General features: G+C 41.8%; 1 protein-coding gene across 1 annotated transcript in view; it reads right to left on the reverse strand.

Moving 5' to 3' along the window:
- Positions 1-3,867: 3,867 nt before the first annotated feature.
- The window catches only part of LOC124615612 (protein prickle-like), a 55,762-nt gene continuing 34,243 nt past the window's right edge, over positions 3,868-25,386 (reverse strand). The window contains exons 5-6 of the mRNA XM_047143611.1: positions 16,845-17,200; positions 3,868-5,380 (exon numbers count right to left, since the gene is read on the reverse strand). Of these exons, the coding sequence (XP_046999567.1) occupies positions 4,362-5,380; positions 16,845-17,200 (1,375 nt within the window). The 3' untranslated portion in view covers positions 3,868-4,361. The remainder of the gene's footprint in view (positions 5,381-16,844; positions 17,201-25,386) is intronic.

The raw sequence follows: 25,386 nt of genomic DNA on the forward strand, positions 1-25,386 counted from the left end.
TGTGAACTGGGAACAATGATAGTGTTACAATAAAAGGTTATTGTCAGTTTCCTGATAGATCAGTAGTACCAGTAATGGAAGACAGCCTATCTTTTGTTACTGTATTATGCTATTAACAGCAAGAATTTATTGTATGCGAGGTGATGAGCAGAGTTAATAGAAAGGAAATTTAATAACACAAGACTAGCAGGATGTAATACTAATCATAAAGGTTTGAGTATTACACATAATTTGCCAGTTCATATATGTACACTGGGTACTGTAGAAGAATTCTAAACTGCAAACACTTATAATATCTCCTGTTGTGGGATGTTTTGCGGCTTTCACATTTTAAAGTGTAGGTATGCTACAGATTTCCAGGAACTATCATTTGACCAAAAGTAAATTCACAAAAATCAGAAGATGCTGTTTCTTTTCTTTGTTCAGTCTCTTTTTTGCATACAAAAAAGTACATCACATAAAAATAGCTATATGACATTCAAAAACTGCAATGTTTGCTGGACACCTATAAATTGCATAAAGTATTGTCTGAAAGCCACCACTTTTATTCATAGTCGCTTCAGACACAAAGAACAGGTATAGTTTGTAAGAGAGGGACATATCTCACTCTTAATTTAAGCTGTTAATGGTAAATTTCTATACAATTACAGTCAGATGATATTAAAACATGAAGCACTATTATAATAGTCTTGTCTTTCACACAACCAAAATGAAGTTAAAAATTTAAACTGATGACACATGTGTAGCTTATTTTCAGTCACAGAAGAATTAAATTTTTGAAATGTTACATAGGTAGCACTTATTTCCATTGCCAAAATTTGTTTAAGCGCAGTGAAATGGTATGTAAAGACTTTCTGCTCACTTGCAAGCATGAAGGTAGTACTCTGTTTCTGTCTTGTATTATCCTAGAGGACCTCCTCACTATGAATCAATTCGAATGAAAGTAAATCTAATCTAATCTAAACAGTTTACTAAGTTAGAAGCCTCCATCCTCTGGCATCTTTTTGAGGTGTGGGAGAGGATGTGGGTATTAAAATGAATAATAAAAAACAACTTATTACATTCTTCAACAGAAATAATCTGTCATAGCTTTTCAGTGTTTACATATAAGGAATGTATTTCAGTGGTTGAAGATAGAATATTAAACATATCATTATAAAAAGCAGCACCTTGTGACAACTGAAATTTGCATTCAGTGAAGAACAGAACAACATGGGCATTCTAATATGTACTTCCAAAGGCACCTGCACAGATGGAGTCTTTCATGTCATGCTGCCACTACTGAGTGTCTATTAAAAATAATTATGCTTAAATAGCTAAATTATGTATAATATCATTACTGTATTGTTGAACATTCTGATAGTTTGTTGGGAGTAGATTAATATTTATCATGTCACATTCAGGTGCATCTAAGGAAATATGAAGAGAGAAACAGCAAGAGCAATAACATCGTAATGAACATCGTAATGAAATGTCCTACTGTCTTTGTCAGACACCTTTGGTGAGGTTACTATAGTTTTGTGGGCCTTACTTCATAATAATAAAAATAATAATAAGAGACAATACCAACAGCTGTTCAATTTATTTCATGTTTCAGTCTTAGTTGGAGACAATCTGAAGACTTTTTATAAAAAATTGAGTATGGACTTTGTCTGCAACACAGATTTTCTTTCCTCATTTTCGCATTCAAAAGCAGATCTGTGACTGGCATAGTTAAATGGAATTTATAACTACAGAAGTGTGTGTTACTGCTTGATAATTTTATTAACGTTTCAGACAGTATTGTTCATTGCTTGCTGTGTGTATTGGGACTAATGGCCACTTTGTAACACAATTGTCTGCTTCTAAAATCTGAAAAAAGTGCCACAAAGTGCTTTGATCATTTTTGTAACATTAACGGTCACGATTTTTACGTGCTGAATAATGACAATTCTGAGGCGTGATAAATTATTTACAAGTTAGTAACATATTTATATCATAGCTCTTAATTGTGAAATGCTCATCTGTCTTGTTGCTATACATTTTATTAACCACAGAATTCAGAATACAAAATGACCTGGAAGCATACACTCACAAATGAGTTGTACCAAAGGGGGTGGTGGTGGTGGGGGGGGGGGGGGGGGGGAGGAGGAGGAGGAGGAGGAGGGTGAAGTGCCAACCCAATAAAATCTTATACTTTCAGAGTTTTCTAATTAATATCAAACAGCCAATCATTGCTATTAATTTGTTGCAGCTGAAATCTGTTAGAGTGGCTATTTTCTGCCCACTATAAAACATTTGTTCGTCCCTCGTAAGCAAAAAACCTTTCATGCTGCGGTGTGTAGAAACCTTATTGACAAGAGGCATTTCTGAGAGCAGATTGATAGTTTAAATGTTTTTCCAAAGCAAGGTCTCAAAAATTGTAACGTTGCAGCAGAAACTAACAAAAATTAAGGGCTATATTATTAATAAAAATGTTATTTGATACAGTGTACAGAAAATAATATCTAGTGAGCCAGAAAACTGGCACATGCAGTATGAATGTTGGCAAAATGCTCAAAAACTGCAGTGCAACTGTAATTTTTTAATCAATGCAAAAAACAGTGACAGGAACAGAAAATGAAAATTTATATAGAAATCAAAAGATACACAAATAATGATCCATAAATCAAAGTTTCTCTAATAATTTATAATTGCCTTAACACATTGATTGCCATAAGGCCTCGGGTGGTGCAGCAGAACTGCCTGCTGTGGCCACTGGCAGCCACACATCTGTTATGATGCTTTTTAAATTAAAGCAAAATGTATCTGGGTTAACAAATATCTACAACATTCCAATCCTAAAACAGCTGTTTGTTGCCTATAAAGGAACATACAAGATAACAGTCATAGCTTAAAGAAAATTGTAATGAGTTGCATGAAAAAGAAACAGAGGACGTAAGGACAAGCCCTGTCTAACGTAGAATTACCAACATAAAATCTTGTAGATTAACACACGTGTAGAAGCAACGAACATGTGTGTCCTCAGCAAGCAGAAGCATGATAAGAATATCAGGAAAAATAACCAATGGGAAAAATGTAATTTGAATAATTATGTTGTCAACTGCAAATAGTGCACTGTGGTTATTTTCTGGAGAAAATCTGTGGGTATCTTATGTGAAAAGACAAATTGTGGATAAACACCTGAACATAGATGGTGCTGATCGACCTCACGTAGATTTCTAATCGAGACTAAATCTTTCATTGTGCTTCAGTGTATAAGTGGTATTGAAATGTTCTGAACTATTAAAAGGTATATTAGACTAGAACTTGAATCTGGACTTGTACCTTTCACAAATAATATTCTTATAGACTTTAATGCCACAAAAGCCTCATTGTTCAGTCAAAGCTTCAAATGACAAAACAGGCCTGGAAACACCCCCCACCCCACCCCCAACCCATCTGCTCTTTTGCTTCACAAAGAGTCCAATCTAAAGTCCTAGTCTGGTATGCATTTTTAAACTGTCAGAAAGCTTCATCTCTACCAGTTTTTTGTCACTGTATTTTTATTTAGATGTGGTGCTCTAACAGTATGGATGACAGCCAGGTCACTATGACATAATGAGACAGGGGAGTCACAGGAAGAATATTTTATTTGCCATACAAAACTAGATGGCTGAAGCTTATGAAAATGTACCGTAATCTCAAACCTTTATGACAATAAAACTGCATATTTCATCAAGTGTTGACATCAACTTTACCACAATTAATTCCAGTCTCAGTTAAAACTTTGCAGTAAGTAATGGCTTTCTGAGTGTAAATTTTTGCTTGTTTATTGTGACTCTATTTTTTCCATCTACTTTCTTCTTCTTCTTCTCTTTTTTTTTTTTTTTTTTTTTTTTTTTTTTATCATCTAAATTTCATGTCTCATGGATCACATCACAGCATATTTTTTTTCGAGGCTCAATTAGCAGTGTGACACAAATTTTTTTCTCATTAAGCTTCACTTCAGTGGTTCACCCAAAGCCAAGTGAGAGGTTCATTCTAGGAAAATTAGATTTATAGTAAATATCAGCATCACAAATCATATTTCTAGCTGCCTTATCACTGAATTTGAATTACTTTCTTGCTTGGAGATCATGTGGGTGAGAGTAAAACAATGAGGGCAAACTATAGAATTATTGGACCGTAACAAAGAGGAGCTATTACAGTTTGCGTAGTTCTTATTCTGTCTGCGAGTACATGTCACACTTCAAAACATTTCACACAGTCTTCACAGCTCTCTAATAGAAGAGCCACCATCCGTACAGTGTCAGAGGAGCAGCCATAGAACCAGGAACTGTACTCGCTGCCAGGTACGATCAGCGCCGCTGGGATTCCACAGGCGGTGGAGGACACCGGGATCAGGAGATGGTGCAGTTCTTGTCCTTGTCATCAGCGGCACCACTCTTCTTTGTAGGTGACTTGGGGGCTGCAGACGCAGCTTGCTGCTGACGGCGGGCGCACGCCAGTGCATCATTGGGCACGTACGAGATGCGGACACCACCGTAGGCGCGCCTCGGTGGCAGCTCGTAGGCGTATTCGTCACTGCTGGAGCTAGAGGAGCAGGTGGAGCAGTAACTGTCTGCATCGTCACGGTCTGCTGACGACGACGGCGGAAGTGGGAAGCGCGCAGCGCTGCCACTGGGCACGTGGCTCTCAGAGTTGGTCTTGCGCGGCCCGCGCGCCCTCCGTGAGTCTTCGTAGCCATAGCTGTAGTCACGATCCCGGTCACGGTAGCGCGACCTGCCCGAGTAGCTCCTGCTGCGTGGGAACGTCGTCCGGTGCCGGCTCGGGGACGACGACAGTGTTGCCGACGCCGACACGCTGGAAACTGCAGCAGCGCCCTCTTCTGCATCGTCAATGTCGCGATCGATATCGTCGTGCCTGTCACCCTGGAAACGCACGCTTAGCTGACCCTTGCTTGCCTTGCCCTGCCGCCGTGAGGGTGAAGCCGGTTGCTGTGGTAGTGGTGATTGCTGCTGCTGCTGCTGCTGCTGCTGCTGGGGTAATGGGAAGTGGTGATGGTGAGGTGGGGGTGGTGTGGGCCTACGTGGCAGAATGTCAGGCGTAGCCTCGGGGAGTGGGGTGGTTGGCACGGGTGAGCTCTGCTGAGGTGCAGGTGTGGGCAGGGGTGGAGGAGGCGGTGCTGGGGGCGGTGGTGGCTTCCACGCGTCCAGGCTGAGGCTGAGTTCGGCCAAGTGCAGTGGCTCACGGCTACGGTCGCGTGCGTGCAACAACCTCTCCAGATCTGGGTTGCAGCCAGCGGGCTGCGCATCCATTGGACCCGCTGTCATGCTGCCAGGCCCCGAGGATCCACCACCGTGCTCCGAAAGCAGCCGCTCGAGGTTACGCTCCAGTAACACACGGTCCAGCCCCTTCCCTGCACAAAAGACAAGGTGTTTCTTCATTTAGCTTTCAATGTGGAACACAGGCAGCACAGTTAAACATTACAATAAACTCACCAAACATTATGTTTGTCACACGCTGGGCCCTTTGAAGCATTGTATATGGTTAAATTCGTGGACTCATCGAAACAATTCATGTGAAAAACTGCTTGCTTTATTCATTTGTGACATCTTAGAAACAATAGATGTGGGTGAACAGGTAAATTCTGCCAGTCAGGATTTACAAAATACATTTAAAGCTGCACTGCATCATCAATTGCTAATCAAAACATGATTATACAGAGTAGCTTTATAAATACATGACTGACTGTGGACTGTTTGACTAATAGAACCCAATATGTGATACCAGACAATGAATGTCCCACAGAAATGAAAATAACTTGTGGTGCTCCAAAATCGTGTAATAGGACATCTATTGTTTTCAGAGTATGAAAACAGTTTATCAAACAGGATCAGCAGCACCATGAGATTATTCGCTGATGCTGCTGCTATCTACAAGCAAATACGAGGGTAATGCCAAAAGAAAAGTCTCCTATTTTTTTATAAGTACATAGACCTGTTTATTTCTACAATGGTTTACATCAGTTTACAGCTTGAACATTAAGCTATTTTTCAACACAATTGCCATTTCTGTCAATGCATTTTTGTAGACGATGTGGCAGATCTTGTATGCCCATGTCATACCAGCTTGCTGCCATGCTGTTCACCTCGTCGTCGGAGCTGAATCGCTTTCTGGCCAAATGTTCTTTTAACTTCTGGAACAGATGATAGTCACTGGCCACCAAGTCAGGACTATAGGGTGGGTGGGTGATTATGTTCCACTGAAACTGTTCCAGGAGAACAACGGGTTGCCGAGCAATGTGTGGGCGAGCGTTGTCATGGAAATGTGTACACCCTTGCTCAACATTCCTCTTGTCCGGTTCTGAATTCACTGTTTGAGATTTTGCAGAGTCTCACAGTACCTGTCAGCATTAATTGTGGTCCCAGTGGGCACAAAGTTGACCAACAATACCCCTTTCTGATCCCAAAGAACAGTTGTCATGACTTTGCCGGCAGACTGTATTTGTCTGAATTTCCATGGCTTTGGCGAAGAAGGATGCCACCACTGATGTGACTGTTGCTTGGTCTCAGGTGTAAAGTGGGACACCCAGGTTTCGTCACCCATGACAATTGAGTCCAGAAAGTTGTTCTGTTCGGCTGCAAGGTGGTGAAGAAACGCGCGAGAAGCATCAACTTATTGCCGCATGTGGTCCTCAATCAGCATGTGTGGCACCCATCTTGCACACACCTTCTGATAGTCCAATGTTTCCATTAAAATTCTGTGAGTGGTGTTTCAGGAAACCTCAGGAACCAGCATGCAGAGATCATCCAGGGTGATCCTCCAATCTTCACGCGTGCTTTGCTCAACCTTCGACACTGTCTCCTCAGAAATTGACGGTCTCCCGTTCCTACCATCTGCAAACTCTCTACACCACTTAGGAACATTTTTGAAGTCCATGCATGAATCACTATATACTTCTGTCAATTGCTGATGGATTTCAATTGGCGCAGTGCCTTTTGCGTTCAAAAACCGCATAACTGCACACAATCGCACTTGGCGGTAACATCCAACAGGAGCTCCATGACTTTACCGGCAGACTGTATTTGTCTGAATTTCCATGGCTTTGGCGAAGAAGGATGCCACCACTGATGTGACTGTTGCTTGGTCTCAGGTGTAAAGTGGTACGCCCAGGTTTCGTCACCCATGACAATTGAGTCCAGAAAGTTGTTCTGTTCGGCTGCAAGGCGATGATAGTCACTGGCCACCAAGTCAGGACTATAGGGTGGGTGGGTGATTATGTTCCACTGAAACTGTTCCAGGAGAACAACAGTTTGCCGAGCAATGTGTGGGTGAGCGTTGTCATGGAAATGTGTACACATTCCGGAGCTGCAGTAGCCGTTGAGGCTGCCAAGCCAAGACTGAGCGACTCAGCAAGGTGTGCACATGTTTACACACAGCGCGTGAAGCACTCTTCATAACAGTGTGACCAACTGCAACCCAAACAGAGCTGGCAGCTGTGGCTGAATGGTTCTAGGCACTTCAGTCTGGTACCGCGCGACCGCTGGTTCAAATCCTGCTTCAGGCATGGATGTGTGTGATGTCCTTAGGTTAGTTAGGTTTAAGTAGGTCTAAGTTCTAGGCAACTGATGACCACAGCAGTTGAGTCCCATAGTGCTCAGAGCCATTTGAACCATTTTTGAGCCACATAAACAGAGTTCTGTACGTATAAAAAAATAGGAGACCTTACTTTTGGGATTACCCTCATATAACCATTGGACGATCAGAAAGAACTATAGTAAGACTGGGACAAAATTTCTGTTTGGTGTAATGAATGATAGTGGATTTAAATGTGGATAAATGTAAGATAATACCTTTAAAAAAAGAGAAAAACCCTTATAGTATATGTTTACAAGATTAGTGTGAACATCTTGAGCATGAAGCATTGCATAGATATAAAGGGGAAATACCAAGAAGCGATATGAAGTTGTATGTGTAGAATCGTACATAATCGGTAAATGGAAGATTTAGATTTGTTGGAAAGATTCTGGAAAAACATAGTGAACCCATAAGGGAAGTCACATACTAGATGCCAGTGCGATCAGTTTTGGAGTATTATTCAATGTTTGGAGTCCTTGTCAAATAGGCAAACGAATCCAGAGACATGTTGCTTGTATGGTAATAGATCAATATAGACCATATCAAAGTGCAATGGAAATGCTCATGGATCTTACACAGGAATCCATTCTAAGAATGATGATGTAGTTCTCACAAATCCATGTTGTGTAAATTTAGAGAGACTGTATTTGAAGAAGACTGTGTGACTATTATGTTGTCACCATCGTAGAGATAATGAGAATAATACAGTAGAGATTAGGGCATGCACAGTGGCAAACAGTCATTTTTCACTTGTTCAGTACATGAAAAGAACAGGAAATAATGGTATACCATCCATTTTACAGTGGCTTGCAGAATATTCATGTATATGTGTATGCAGTTGACCAGTCATGTGGCCTTCCACCACTGACTAAATCATGGTAGTGAAGTAGTGTGTATGCACAAGTTGGCTGTAGGGAACTGCTGCAGTAAGCTGGATTGACATGGACACATAACAGAATGGCAGATACGAGCTGTCATGTTTGGAAGTGCCCGTGACCACACGGTGGATGTAGTTGTCTTATTTACTTATGTATCAATGCAGATGGTGCATGGCATCTACAAGGAATAGTGTCACTTGCAGCCATGTAACTCAGTGTTAGAACAGCGACTGTAAAAATATCCTATCTGACAGGGAGTGGAAACAAATGTCACACCACATCAATGACAGTCAGTTTCAAATCAAACAAGAATTTCTACTGTCAGTGAATGCAATTTCATACCAACCAGTTTCAGTGAACATTGTGAAGGGAAATGCATGCAGTGGACATTTGGGAGCAGCTATCTTGCAAAAGTGCTTTTCTCATAGTGGCACATAAGGCTGCATGTTTTCTACGGGCCATACAATGCAGACTAGATGGTAGTTAACAGGAGGCATGGAGTGTGGCGCAAAGAGTCACTGTTTTGTCTTTTTCAACTTATGCAGTGCATCCAAAACATGAAGACTAAAAGATGCAAGAAGGCAAACGTTACGTGTGCCAAGTGTGGCAACCAAGGACACAAGCACACTGAGTGCACATCCACTGAGGCTTGCGACTGTGTGTATCCTGGAAATACAGTGGCCAAGTCTGCAACAAAATAAAAGGACATGATTGTCAAACATTTAAAGTCCGTAATTAAGATGTCACAGTCATGCACTCAACTGTAGAGATAACCAATGGGAATGTTACATGGGTGACTGCATCCACTTATGCCCACTACAGCCATCAATTACAACCTTTTGCAAATGACTTCAGAGACCTAGCACTGTAAGACAGGGGAAAAACAGTGGTAAATGATAAATGAATTCAAGATTCAACCCCTGGAACTCGGACAGAACATACAGCAGAGGACGCATAATCACCCACCTCAGTAGTATCAACTTTACGCTAGCAAATAATGCAGCAGTGGGATACGTAACAAATTGAAGCATACATGACAATATAACCAGTAGTGGCTGCAATGTTATAACATACACACTAACATACACTCATTATACAACTACTGAAGCACACATCAGACACTTATTGTTCCATAAAGGAGACCGGAAGAAATTTACAGCAATGCGGTCTAGAAAAGATCAATGGAGGAATCAGTTACAGAGCACACAAACATAACACAGGTAATACAACCTGCACAAAACACATTAACACTGATGGCAAAGAACATAAAATACTCATCAAAACAATGGATGAGATTCAAACAAGATGCCAACCACAAACGAAAATTAGAGAGATGGAAGCATAAGACTTGAGGCATTTAGACATACACAGACCCTATATAACACATGTACTCAATACTGGAAACAAATTGTTACAACACAAACAGAGCAAAATATAAGGGATGAACTGTACAAAATACTGCCAGAGAAGACAAAAACTGCACTAATCCTGGGAATGCTAAAGTAGGCTAACGGCATGATTATGAGGGGATTGTAAGAATGCAGTAGAGTTTGTACTGTTAAACTGCTCCCTGACGACATCATCGATACAGACACACAATATCACACAACGCTAAGAGAAGACCTGCCCACACCATACAACACTGCCACTCTCACCTGTCCTTTTGTGCAAGAAGTGGTTGCACTAGCAGTTTCAGAGCTCAAAAACAAAAAAGCATCTGGACCAGATGGTACCCACTCAGAAACACTGAAAAAACTGGCACTGCACATCACCCCATTTCTAATAACGTTACTGAATTATGCCTTATGGCTGGACAGGGTATCTACGGTATGGAAAACCTTCCGATACAGTACACCTAGTGCCTAAACAGACCTATACGCCTCATAAACGCCCTAGCAAAGATTCAGGGGAAGCTACCGTGTAAGTGTTTGCAAACCCACAGAGCTCTCAGGGGCATAAGCCAACGCCATTTCAGCTTTAGAACCAGCAAATCCATAGATGATACCACAACCACACTCTACACATAGTTAATAACACAATGCAGAAATACGCCACGGCATAAATGTGTCAACTGGAATCACTGGAGGAGTGCTTTTGAGCCCTTACCTAATGCCAGACAAGTTGAATGTGCCCCTGTATCGTACGTTTCTTTGCAATACTTTTCCTGATGCATTAGAAAACGTTCCACTTGATGTTTGGCTACAGCTGTTGTTTCAGCATAATGGTGCACTACCACACTTTGCAATGATTGTGCGTAACTATTTAAATGAAGTGTTTCCAGGGAAATGGATTGGTCAAGGAGGTCCGATGTTCTGGTCACCATGTTCCCCATTACTTAATCCACTAGATTGTTATTTGTGGGGACACTTAAAGGAATAAGTTTATAGTACTCCACCCATGAATATAAATGACTTAATAGCTCTCACGCATGCTGCTTCGGCTGTGGTGGATGTGGGTATGTCGTGGAGGGTCCAGTAAAACATTATTAAGCAAGTGGTGAAGTGTTTGCAAATGGAAGGTGGTTACTCTGAACAACATCTCTAAAGTGAATATTGCTCATACATGTACGTACATACCAGCTCTGCAAAGGCAAGTCTGGATATCAAACATACAGAATGGTATTACTGCACCTAGTATATTGTGCAGTCTAGTGTAGCCCACATATTGTTTTCTTTGTACCTCACTGGATACTGATTTACTTTCTATTGGCTTTATTTGTGTCATGGACAAAACTAAGTGGTCACTTATATATGTAAGAAATTTATAATATGTCTTAATGTTTAAATAAAGATAACAGTAACAGAAAGAAATGTACAAGATCCTGCATTGAGGAGGTGTAAATTAGATACAGTATGATGCGTTAAGTGAAAAAGAATGTTTGGCGCAAATGTAATGCGAACATCGGTGAATCTGCATATTGTTCTCCCCATAGTTACGATTTCTCACCGAGCTAACGGGACAACTCGAGCACAGTGCAAAATTCGTGCTACTTGTGCCTGGCCACACTGCACATAGGTGCAGTGTTTGCCAGAGCCTCCTTTTTTAAATCACATTTCTATTAAATGTACTGGCCGGACTACGTTTTGCTACATAAACCTTTGTCTCGAATTGGGATTAGGAAATGCATGCCGAATGCCAAGGGCAGCATTTTCTCTTCAACCTTTATAACTAATGATAATTTTAACGATGTCCCTTGAGTCAAAGCGAGGTTGGGAGCCTGTATTTAGAGTCATTTTATAAGTGTTGCTGTGTGGAGAATTGATGTAGGTTGGCAGTTTCCAGAAGGATGTGTAGAGTGGTATGTCACATAATTTGTCACACACACACAGTGCATCAGTAGGAGTGAGTGGAAACTAGCCACAGCCAAGAATGGGGGCTGTGCAATGCTGTGGATGCGCCGAGAAAAAGACAAACGAATGTTTCAAAATACACTGCCAGAAAAAAAATAGTAAATCCCTCTAGAGTTTTCCAATTTGGTCAAGATTTATTGTTGCAATAGTGCATACTGAGTACATGAAATGATAACATTTACAGATGAATAGCACAAGTGGTTCTGAGGTACCAGATATTGACCCATGCTGAAGCACCCGTATTAATACGTGGTGTAGCCTCCAAGGACGGCAATGCAGGTGCTGTCTGTGGCATCCAGTCGATCGTGGAGATGGTGAATACCATCCTGGGATATGTTATGCCACGCCTGCTCAGCCTGTTCACGTAGTTCTATGAGTCGGGAAGTCGCACGAGTCACTCCTCGTCCCATCGTATTCCACATGTGCCCGACTGGAGACAAGTGCTGAAATTGTGCTGGCCAGGGAAGTTGCTGCACATCTTGCAGAGCAAGTCGAGTTTGTCGGTCAGAGTGTGAGCAAGCATTATCCTGTTGGAATGGCACTTCAGCTTCCCGATGCCAGAACGGAAAAAGAACAGGTCTAACAACGTACTGAGTGCTGGTTAGAGTCCCCTCCAGAAACAACAAAGGTGAGCGAGTGTTATGGCTTATCGTACCCCCAGACAATAAGGCACAGGGTGGGCCACAGTGTATCGGACAAATGCATTTTACGAGACAGCGTTCACCAGGCCTATGTCGTACGTGCAAATAACTGTCAGTAGCATGCAGACAGAATCGCCGAAGACGACGGTGCCCATTCCATCATCAGAGTGATCCTCTGACGGAACCAGCCGAGCTATGCACGTCAATTCTGTGGCATGAGTAAAGACCGACTAGAGGTGTGTGTGCCCGTAGTCATACTCCTAACAATCAGTTCGCAACAGCTTGTGTTGACACGTCTGGGCCCACAAGCTCTCTTATCTGTGCTGTGGTAGCTGTACAAACTGCCACTGCTGCCCTTACAATATGATGATCCTATGATCCTGGTGGGAGTCTGCTGTGTGGATGCCCACAACCTTGTGTACGGGTGTAAGGACGGTCACACGACCACCGATACCAGCATCATTGGACAACTGACGGAGCACATTTAACTCACAAGGGGAGGCCATGACGTTTGGAACGCGGATTTACTGCAAACTTCGTACACTCGTAGTGCTCCATTGTTATTGTTGTTGTGGTCTTCAGTCCTGAGACTGGTTTGATGCAGCTCTCCATGCTACTCTATCCTGTGCAAGCTTCTTCATCTCCCAGTATCTACTGCTGCCTACATTCTTCTGAATCTGCTTAGTGTATTCATATCTTGGTCTCCCTCTACAATTTTTACCCTCCACACTGCCCTCCAACACTAAATTGCTGATCCCTCGATGCCTCAGAACATGTTCTACCAACCAATCCCTTCTTCTCGCCAAGTTGTGCCACAAGCTCTTCTTCTCCCCAATTCTATTCAACACTTCCTCGTTAGTTATGAGATCTACCCATCTAATCTTCAGCATTCTTCTGTAGCACCACATTTCGAAAGCTTCTATTCTCTTCTTGTCTAAACTATTTATTGTCCATGTTTCACTTCCATACATGGCTACACTCCACACAAATACTTCCAGAAACGACTTCCTGACATTTAAATATATACTCGATGTTAACAAATTTTTCTTATTCAGAAATGCTTTCCTTGCCATTGCCAGTCTACATTTTATATCCTCTCTACTTCGACCATCATCAGTTATTTTGCTCCCCAAATAGCAAAACTCCTTTACTACTTTAAGTGTCTCATTTCCTAATGTAATTCCCTCAGCATAACCCGACTTAATTCGACTACATTCCATTATTCTCGTTTTGCTTTTGTTGATGTTCATCTTATATCCTCCTTTCAAGACACTGTCCATTTCGTTCAACTGCTCTTCCAGATCCTTTGCTATCTCTGACAGAATTACATTGTCATCGGCGAACCTCAAAGTTTTTATTTCTTCTCCATGGATTTTAATACCTACTCCGAACTTTTCTTTTGTTTCTTTCACTGCTTGCTCAATATACAGATTGAATAACTTCGGGGAGAGGCTACAACCCTGTCTCACTCCCTTCCCAACCACTCCTTCCCTTTCATGCCCCTGGACTCTTATAACTGCCATCTGCTTTCTGTACAAATTGTAAATAGCCTTTCGCTCGCTGTACTTTAACCTTCAGAATTTGAAAGAGAGTATTCCAGTCAACATTGTCAAAAGCTTTCTCTAAGTCTACAAATGCTAGAAACGTAGGTTTGCCTTTCCTTAATCTTTCTTCTAAGATAAGTCGTAGCGTCAGTATTGCCTCACGTGTTCCAACATTTCTACGGAATCCAAACTGATCTTCCCCGAGTTCGGCTTCTACCAGTTTTTCCATAGGACAACAAAATGTGTAAGCACTAGCGCGTACTTCTCAAGTGTCATTGAGGAAATCGCAAGATAATTTCGGTCGTCAAATATATACCTGTGCGTGGCCATTTTTACCATGAAGCGCCGGCAGCCGAGTGGTTCTGCTCTCTGTAATAAAAAAAACTGAGTTAATGGATCAACGACGAACTGAAACGAGTGTCTTGCGACGTCCGCGCCGAGCAGATACAACGAACGAAAACGAACAAAATGAGATCTAAGAAAGAAAAAAAAAGGTGGTTAGCGTTCAAGCCCAGTAATCGTTGGGTCGCTGGATCGAGTCCTGCTAGTATTTTTTTTATTTCTAACATAGTCATTTTCTTTACTATTTATATTACAATTGATATAATGGGAAAAAATACGTGTAATCGGATGAACTTTTATTAAATTTACAATGTTATTTGGCAGTCTACAAATTTTTGCTATCACAAATAATATAATATTCATAACTACCGACTAGTAAACGACCAATCGCACAAAGTGATACTGAAAATGTATGCTTGACTGTGTCTTCAAAATTGTCCGTATTTAATCGAAAGAGAACGAGAAATTGCTTCTCGTGAAGACGCTATTAAAATACACTCGACACTACGTGACCGATGATCAGCGCCGATATTTAAGGAAATGCTGCATTACGCATGGTTTGCTTCCAAATTATCGGCTGAGAGAGAGGTTTTTGAAAATGTTAACGAGGTTTGTTTTTCCACGGAAAACCTCAAAAGACCTTGCGTGTGCAGAAACATAGCATTTATTCAATGCAGCTGGTGCCGTTTAACTTTGTTTTTCATGTTTTTACGAAAAATACCATCCGGCAACTTGTACTCGTAATGTCGAAAGCGACGATTAATTGTACATCTTTCGAAAGCCGTCTGTGCCGGTCAAAACTTGGAGGTAACAAGTCGTTTCGGGCTCCTTCCAGGTATAAGGGATTTCTCAAATCACGGACAAGCATACATTTACGTATTTTTCCCATTACATCAATTGTAATATAAATAGTGAAGAAAATGACTTTGTTAGAAATAAAAAAAAAAAAACTGACAAGCTGGACTCGACCCAGCGATTACAGGGCTTGAACGCAAACCACTTTTTTTTTTTTTTTTAATCTAATTTCGTTCGTTTTCGTTCGTTTCATCTGCTCGGCGCGGACGTCGCAAGACACCCGTTTCAGTTCGTCGTTGATCCATTAACTCAGTTTTTTTATTACAGAGGACAGCTAACCATCTGACCGAACACGCTGAGTTACCGTCCCGGCATCATTTTGTTCGCTTTTGTTCGTTGCATCTGCTCGGGGCGGACGTCGTAGGACAATCGTTTAAGTTCGTTATTGATCGATTAACTCAGTTTTTTTAATTACAGAGGGCACGTATCCCTCTGACCGAACACGCTGTTACCGTGTCGGCGTCCGCTCGGCTGCCGGCGGTACATGGTAAACATGGCCACGCACAGGTATATATTTGACGACCGAAATTATCTTGCGATTTCCTCAATAACGCTTGAGAAGTACGCGCTGCTGCTTACACATTTTGTTGTCATCATGGAGTACTACGAGTGTACGAAGTTTGCAGTAAATCCGCGTTCCAAATGTCGTGGTCTCCTCTCGTCAGTTGCCAATTCCCCGAAAGAATCGTCCCGCCTCTCGGAAGGCCACAGTTTGTCCCCTTTTAAATTCGCTCAGTCAGCTGTAGGAAGCACGAGTGTGTCTTTGTGGTACAGTTGCGTGCTCGCTTCAAACGTTTGCGCCACACTGACCCTCTGGCTGTGAGCATTTCCTATTAAAGGGTACATTGTTGTAGCTATCCCGCTATGCTGTATGTTGGTGGGCGAAATCGAAACCATTATCTGAAGGCTGTAAATTCAGTAAATACCTAGGGATTACAGGTACAAATAACCTAAACTAGAACGATCACATAGATAATATTGTGAGTAGAACAAACGAAAGACTGCGATTCATTTGCAGAACACAATGAGCGTGCAACAGGTCTACTAGACTGCTTACACCACGCTCGTCCGCCCTGTTCTGGAGTATTGCTGTGTGGTGTGGGATCCGCATCAGGTGGGTCAGACGGATGACATCTAAAAAGTACACAGAAGGGCAGGACGTTTTGTATTATCGCGAAATAGGGGAGATAGTGTCACAGACATGATACGTGAATTGGAGTGGCAATCATTAAAACAAGGGCGTTTTTCGTAGCGACGGGATTTTCTCACGAAATTTCAATCCCAGTTTTCTGCTCCGATTGCCAAAACATTCTGTTGGCACCCACCTACGTAGGGAGAAACGATCATGACGATAAAATAAGAGAAATCAGGGCTCGCAAGGAAATTTTTAAGTGCTCGTTTTTCCCACGTGCCGTTCGAGAGTCGAACGGTAGAGAGACGGCTTGAAGGTGGTTCCTTTAACTCTCTGCCAAGCACTTTATTGTGAATAGCAGAGTAATCACGTAGATGTACATCTACTATCACCAAGGTGGCATATGCCATCATCGGATCAAAATCGATGTCGTCTTTCCAGGTGTACTAATCTTATTTTACGATAGTGTATCGGAACAAGCTCCGGGCCGTTATACGTACCAGCTGGCGACGGCGAGGGCTGTATGTTGTACTGCGGCGGCTCGCTGGCTGGCGGCGGAGGCGGCGGGTCAGGCGCGGGTGGCGGGGGCGGAGGCGGCGTCGGGGGCAGCGCCTTGCAGGCGGAGGCGGCGCCCGCGCGGTCCCGCTGCAGCGCGCGCCGCCCCATCTTGGGCGAGCGCGTGGGCGGCGGGCTGCGCAGTGGCGACGCCTGCAGGCTGGGCGTCGGGGACTGCGACTGCGAGGAGTGGTGGCTGGCCGTGGGCGACTGGCACGGCGCCGCCCTCGACGGGGACAGCCGCCGCGGAGACAGCTGCGGCGGCGGCGTCAGCTGCGACGGCGGCGGCGACTGCGCCGAGCTGCGCGCAGCATGAGATGGCATCCTTCTTTAGTGTCTGCTTTAGCGTTCACTCATTCGTCGATGATATACAGGGTGTTACAAAAAGGTACGGCCAAACTTTCAGGAACCATTCCTCACACACAAATAAAGAAAAGATGTTATGTGGACATGTGTCCGGAAACGCTGAATTTCTATGTTAGAGCTCATTTTAGTTCTTCCACCTACGCTCAATGGAGCACGTTATCGTGATTTCATACGGGATACTCTACCTGTGCTGCTAGAACATGTGCCTTTACAAGTACGACACAACATGTGGTTCATGCACGATGGAGCTCCTGCACATTTCAGTCGAAGTGTTCGTACGCTTCTCAACAACAGATTCGGTGACCGATGGATTGGTAGAGGCGGACCAATTCCATGGCCTCCACGCTCTCCTGACCTCAACCCTCTTGACATTCATTTATGGGGGGCATTTGAAAGCTCTTGTCTACGCAATCCCGGTACCAAATGTAGAGACTCTTCGTGCTCGTATTGTGGACGGCTCTGATACAATACGCCATTCTCCAGGGCTGCATCAGCGCATCAGGGATTCCATGCGACGGAGGGTGGATGCATGTATCCTCGCTAACGGAGGACATTTTGAACATTTCCTGCAACCAAGTGTTTGAAGTCACGCTGGTACGTTCTGTTGCTGTGTGTTTCCATTCCATGATTAATGTGATTTGAAGAGAAGTAATAAAATGAGCTCTAACATGGAAAGTGAGCGTTTCCGGACACATGTCCACATAACATATTTTCTTTCTTTGTGTGTGAGGAATGTTTCCTGAAAGTTTGGCCGTACCTTTTTGTAACACCCTGTATATGGCAGAAGTTAACTGAAGATCGAAATACCTGTCCTCACATTTGTGTTAACACGACAAGGGTTGCGAACAAGTCCATATTCGAGTGTAAAATCCCTTAATTAATATTTTTCTGCCACCTTATTTTATTCTTGTATCTCTTTTTATCGAAATTACATGCCTTATATGTTGCTGGTCAATATATAAAAGTGTGCGTTTAGTAGGGTTAACTATTGGGTGCGAAAGCCTATTTACAAGAAAAAATAAAACTTTGAGGTTCGCTGATGATATTGTAATTCTGTCAGAGACAGCAAAGGTCTGGGAGAGCAGTTGAACGGACCGGACAATGTCTTGAAAGGACGATGTAAGACGAACATCAACAAAAGCAAAACGAGGATAATGGAATGTAGTCGAATTAAATCGGGTGATGCTGCCGGAATTACATTAGGAAATGAGATACTTAAAGTAGTAAAGGAGTTTTGCTATTTGGGGAGCAAAATAACTGACGATGGTCGAAGGAGAGAGGGTATAAAACGTAGATTGGCAATGACAAGGAGAGCGTTTCTGAAGAAGATAAATTTGTTAATATCGAGTATAGATTTAAGCGTCAGGAAGTCGTTTCTGAAAGTATTTGTATGGAGTGTAGCCATGTATGGAAGTGAAACATGGACGATAACCAGTTTGGACAAGAACAGAATAGAAGCTTTCGAAATGTGGTGCTACAGAAGAATGCTGAAGATTAGATGGGTAGACCACATAACTAATAAGGAGGTATTGAGTAGAATTGGGCAGAAGAGGAGTTTGTGGCATAACGTGACTAGAAGAGGGGATCGGTTCGGAGGACATGTTCTGAGGCATCAAGGGATCACAAATTTAGCATTGGAGGGCAGCGTGGAGGGTAAAAATCGTAGAGGGAGACCAAGGGATGAGTACACTAAACAGATTCAGAAGGATGTAGGTTGCAGTAGGTACTGGGAGATGAAGAAGCTTGCACGGGATAGAGCAGCATGGAGAGCTGCATCAAACCAGTCTCTGGACTGAAGACCACAACAACAACAGGAACCAGAGGGCAGTTATAAGAGTCGAGGGGCATGAGAGGGAAGCAGTGGATGGAAGGGAGCGAGACAGGATTATAGCCTATCCCCGATGTTATTCAATCTGTATATCGAGCAAGCAATAAAGGAAACGTGGACGACAAACAGTTCACACAAAAAGAGAATAGGAACTTTTGTGATGTGGTACTACAGGAGAGCGCTAAAGATCAGATGCGTATATTATGTAACTAATGATGAGGTACTGAACAGAACTGGGGTGACAAGAAATTTGGGCTACAACTTCACTATAAGAAGGGATCGATCGTTTGATAGGACACATTCTGAGACATAAAGTGATCACCAGTTTAGTACTGGATGGAAGTGCGGGGGGGGTGGGGGTAAAATCGTAGAGGGAGACCAAGAGATTAATATAGTAGTAGATTCAGAAAGTTGCAGTAGTTACTGGGAGATGAGGAGGCTTGCACAGGATGAAGTGCCATGGAGAGCTGAATCAAACCAGTTTCGGACGGAAGACCACCACAACAACAACGTATGTGATTCAAGAGTTAGCAGTTTACATAGTTAATTGTAGCCTTCAGTGTCCAGATCAGAGCACGTATGTTTAAATTACGAGCGACTCTCTGAGCCTTTGCAGTCGACATGTTACTATAAAAAGTATCCAGATAACTGCACCCCATCAGTCCTAAATATTTTCTAGACTGGATTAATAAAGACTAGAGAAACGTTAAGATGGTTGTTTTAGTGCTTCAGGTGTTGTACATAGTCCTCCACCAGTTAAGGACACCACACAAGACGTTCATACAGCCATGTGAAACTGTCAGAAAATTCATTCTCTTGGATGTTGTACAACTCGTGCGTCACACTGGCTTGAATGTTGGTCACGTTTTCAAAGGCTCTTATCCTTTATGCGAATTTATGCACTTTGTAGTTTTCTAATAGGCTTCGTATTGATAACACGAAGTCTCGTACTCGTGATGATTGTTTCCGAAAAATAATTGTCCACATTTTGCATTTCAGTAAAGTCGTAGCAGGCGTCCATGTGTCGCCATTTTTGTTCTGGAGTCAATATGTGCAGGACAAACTTGGCATACATTTCCCTCTTCTGCAGGTTACCGAGTTTTCCAGTAATCTTTCCCCAATTAGAAATATTCATAAGGCATAAAATATGACACATAGGTGAATAATTTTTACCTACAGTTGAATGTGACATATCCAAATTTTTATGTACGTACGTACTTAATGTTTCTTTGTTTGTTAATGGCCCAGTGAAACAACAACAGCGGAATCGGACACCATTTGCGAACAATATGTACCCAAACCAGGAGAAAGCCCAAAGTGTCCTCTGGTATAGCGAGACACAGTCACCAAAAATAGTAGAGAGAAAATTCCAGATGGCATACCATAGGCAGCCACCAGATGTTAAAGACATCAAGATGTGGTATGCAAAGTTTAAGGGAACTGGGAGCATCTGTGATCTCTCTAGAACTGCCTGGCCTGGACCTAGTGCGCAGACAATTCAAACAGTTAGAGACGTTTTCGTGAGAAGTCCCAAGAAGTCAGTCTGCAGGGCCTCACGTGAACTGCAGATTCCTAAGACATCAGTGCACCATATCGTACATAATCAATTTCTTTTCCATGCGTACAGAATCCAGATCTTGCAGTCCTTCCAACGAGTTGATTAAGTGCTCGTTATGACTTTGCTGTTGCCATGCTGGCTGAGACTGAGAAAGGTAATGACTATCTGAAACGTGTCCTTTTCTCAGATGAGGGCACATTTCATTTGAACGGTGTTGTCAACTGAAACAACTGGGGGTCTGAGAATTCCAAAGCTGTGCCTGAGAAGTTCAGAGACAGCACTAAACTGACTGCGGTGTGAAACGTTACGTACAATTCAGTTGTAGGACCTTTTTTCACAAGTAAAACGACAATCACAGCCAATTCCAGTCTTGATATGTTGCAGTTACTTGTTGTGGCCAGATTCAGGAGATTCTGGAATTAATTATTGTGGCATGAGTGGGACAGTGCACAAATGGTTTAATTCGTACCTAACTGGAAGAGTGCAGAAAGTTGAAATAAGTAGTTCTCATAACATGCAAAGATCAGCACATTCCTCAAACTGGGGAACTATGAAGAATGGGGTTCCACAAGGGTCAGTCTTGGGTCCTTTGTTGTTCTTAATATATATTAATGACTTGCCATTCTATAATCATGAAGAGGCAAAGTTAGTTCTCTTTGCTGATGATACAAGTATAGTAATCACACCTGACAAACAAGAATTAACTGATGAAATTGTCAATACTGTCTTTCAGAAAATTACTAAGTGGTTCCTTGTAAACGGACTCTCACTGAATTTTGATAAGACACAGTACATACAGTTCCGTACAGTGCATGGTATGATGCCATTAATAAATATAGACCTTAATCAGAAGCATATAGCTAAGGTAGAATATTCCAAATTTTTAGGTGTGTCCATTGATGAGAGATTAAATTGGAAGAAACACATTGATGATCTGCTGAAACGTTTGAGTTCAGCTACTTATGCAATAAGGATCATTGTAAATTTTGGTGATAAACGTCTTAGTAAATTAGCTTACTACGCCTATTTTCACTCATTGCTTTCATATGGCATCATATTTTGGGGTAATTCATCACTGAGGAATAAAGTATTTATTGCACAAAAGCGTGTAATCAGAATAATAGCTGGAGTCCACCCAAGATCATCCTGCAGACATTTATTTAAGGATCTAGGGATATTCACAGTAGCTTCTCAGTATATATATACTCTCTTATGAAATTTGTTATTAACAACCAAACCCAATTCAAAGGTAATAGCAGTGTGCATAACTACAATACTAGGAGAAAGGATGATCTTCACTATTCAAGACTAAATCTAACTTTGGCACAGAAAGGGGTGAATTATACTGGCACTAAAGTCTTTGGTCACTTACCAAATAGTATCAAAAGACTGACAGATAACCAACAAGTATTTAAGAAGAAATTAAAAGAATTTCTGAATGGCAACTCCTTATACTCCATAGAGGAATTTTTAGATATAAATTAAGAAAAAAAAATATTTTAAAAAATAAATAAATAAATAAAAAACACAAAAAAATAAAAAAGTTGTTAAATTAACTTAATTATGTCATGTATTGGAAAATTTGACTCGTTCCACATCATTACGAAATATCGTATTCATGATCCATGGAACTAGTATTAATCTAATCTAATCTAATCAACAGGATGATGTGCCACCCGACTGGGGGTTAGACGTTTGTGCCTACTTAAATACAACATTTGTGAGAAAACGTTCGAGCCTACTTGGATACTATTTTTGAAAGATGTTGCAGGCATGGTGGTCCCACCAACTGGCCTCTGGTCGCTGGATTTCTTCCATTAAGGACCAGGTTTATCAAACACTAGTGAACCACATCGCAACATTACGCCGCAGAATTACTGACGTCATAACATCCGTCCCTCACGAAATGCTGAGTAACACATGGGTGGAAAGGGAATATCGCCTGGATATCCTTTGGGCAACGAAATGAGGACACGTCGAAATTTATTAATTGTGTGTGAAAGTGTACACAAAAAAATAGTATGTTACCTGCACTTCAAAATAAAAGATATATGCGTGTGTGTCATATTTTCTGCCTTATGCATGTTGGGGTAATCAGGGAAAGACTCCTGGGACATCCTGTATTGTATTGACACCCTACGGCCATATGTCCACTACTTAACATAACCTGCTTACAACTGACTGGTCCAATGTACGTCTGCTGTTTATTGGTTCAACGCACGTCTGTTGTTTATAGTTATTAGTTCAAGCCGACATCGTAGTAACTGCACTGATAATGTTGCTTACACGTTAGGAATAAAATCAGTCTTGGGACGTTCTAGACGGATGGTGTAGTTGTGTAAAGAAGTTAAATTAGTAAATGAGTTTCCTATTATGATACTGTACCCATTTTCGGTTTTCATTAACCTGAGGCTGGACTACTCAGTTAATGTAATTTACAAGACGGTTGCAGTGTTTCCCCCAGGTAGTGTGCCTCGTCTCTGTGAGACGGGGTACAAATTATGGATGGACAAAGTTTTAAAAATATCGATATATATTGTATTAATTTTTATGAAAGGGGCATTGATGTTATCGAAACAAACAAATCGATATTTTGAAATATCGGTATTTTTGCCCCATCGCTACACGAGAGAAGTCTCTGGAGTGAAACACTACTGACGTGAGTTCTGCGCATTAAATGTTGTGCTTACCATAAATGTTTGCGACAACGAGAGTCCATTTTCCATTGAATACCAGTGCATTAATGTGTATGACTTTTGCGCTGAGTCTACGTCACTTTTACAGTGCGTCTGTCTTTTCTTGATCCAGACAATCAGGCGCACATTCTGTCTCATAGTTCAGAGCAGGGAGTGGTAGTTTCCATCATTTTCAAGAAATGCTGTCACCGAACTTGTTCGTTTTGCACGTCGTAACTGTCAGTTTCAGCGGTGGAAATGACACACGGAAGTAAAGAACTTTTGCAAATATGCAGCGCAGATCCATTCGTGTTGAAATATGGTGCTCAGTTGCAGTGCTGAATATGAAATTAAATTAAGCCAATTGTAAGACATATACGATTAGATAGCAAAGATTGGTAGTATCTGGGATGGGCAAGAAATCTGCCGCTGAAAACTTACAGTGCCTATGAGTGAAGAAAAGATACCCAATGTGTAGTATCGATTAGTCCTTACATCGACCGTTAAATTCTCAGAGTCGTATATCGACATGCTTAAGCGAAAGTATGAACATTCAGATGGATATCAATACTTCTTGCGTTACACTGCGGCGTTTTTAATAATCTATATATGTGGGCGATATTTCTTTACACGACATATCCATATCGAAATGGCAACATCAAGTGCCAATATTTTTATTTTTATAATTTAAAATTTTTTATATTTTATAATATATTTTTTCGCAGTTTTCGATAAATATTTGAAGCTGTTCTTTTGAAATTGTTATAGAACGTAATTTTGCTTTCGCTGTGTGAAGGAGTCTTACTACTTTTTGAGCTTTCTTCACGTCCAGTCTTCCTCTTTGACTGTGTGAAGCAAATATAGATGGCAGAAAGAAGTAGTCCGATTGCGCTTGGGGGGGGGGGGGGGGGCGGTGTGAACGGAATAAGACATCCGATGTGAAGAAAAACAATTTTTAACGCAGCTAGTGTGCTATTTCATTACATCGGTATTCTTAAAAAACTGCTGTTGAAAGTCATGAACAAAAATTCTAACTGACAAGATTGGTCTTTGCGGGTGGGCGGAGGCGTAAGAGAGGAAGTGCTGACGTAATCGGCGCTCGAAGCTACCGGCAGAAACTACAACGTTTAACTTCACCACGCAGTTTTGACACTACAACCGCTAGGTCGCTGGTGTTTACAGAAACACACACACACACACACACACACACACACACACACACACAGGGAAGTCGAGACCAAGGCTTCGAGACATCCGATATGTAACGAAACCGAACGACGGACCAATCGGACAGCTTTTATTGTGCCACTTACCTCCAGTTACCATTGTTAGCAAAGTGGTTATTGCCAATCGTGAACGTGTATCGTTTTCCTTTCACTTCTTGCTCTGAGGGGGGACAGTTTGGATTTCTGAAAGGTTCTGATATCGAGAAGGCTATTTACACCAACAGTGAAAATGTACTTAATTCATTAAATAACAAGTTACAAGCAGCAGGTATCTTCTGTGATTTGTCAAAGGCATTCGATTGTGTGAACCACAACATCCTTTTAAATAAATTAGAATTCTATTGTGTCACGGGCAGTGCTGCAAAATGGTTCAAGTCATACCTCGTTAACAGGAAACAATGGGTGTCAGTGCAAGGGACTAGTGAATTAAGTCATCAGTCATCATCAGAATGCGAAGAAATTACATGTCGTGTCCCACAAGGGTCCATCTTAGGGCCATTGCTTTTTCTTGTGTACATTAATGATCTCTCATCACTTAGACTGCCAGAAGCAGAGTTTGTTTTGTTTTCAGATGACACGAGTATTGCAATAAATAGTATGTCGAGTGTAGTTCTAGAAAGATCTGCTAATGAGATTTTCATGGATATTAATAAATGGTTCAAAGCCAACTCACTGACATAACTTCGAAAAGACTCACTATATGCAATTCAGAACCTGTAAGAGGTTTCCTTCCAGCATATGCATAAAGTATGAAGAAGAGCAGATAGAAGAGGTCGAAAGTCTTAAATTCCTGGGATTACAACTTGATAATAAATTCAGTTGGGAGGAGCACAC

Source organism: Schistocerca americana, chromosome 5 (assembly GCF_021461395.2).
Source record: "Schistocerca americana isolate TAMUIC-IGC-003095 chromosome 5, iqSchAmer2.1, whole genome shotgun sequence".
NCBI lineage: Eukaryota > Metazoa > Arthropoda > Insecta > Orthoptera > Acrididae > Schistocerca > Schistocerca americana.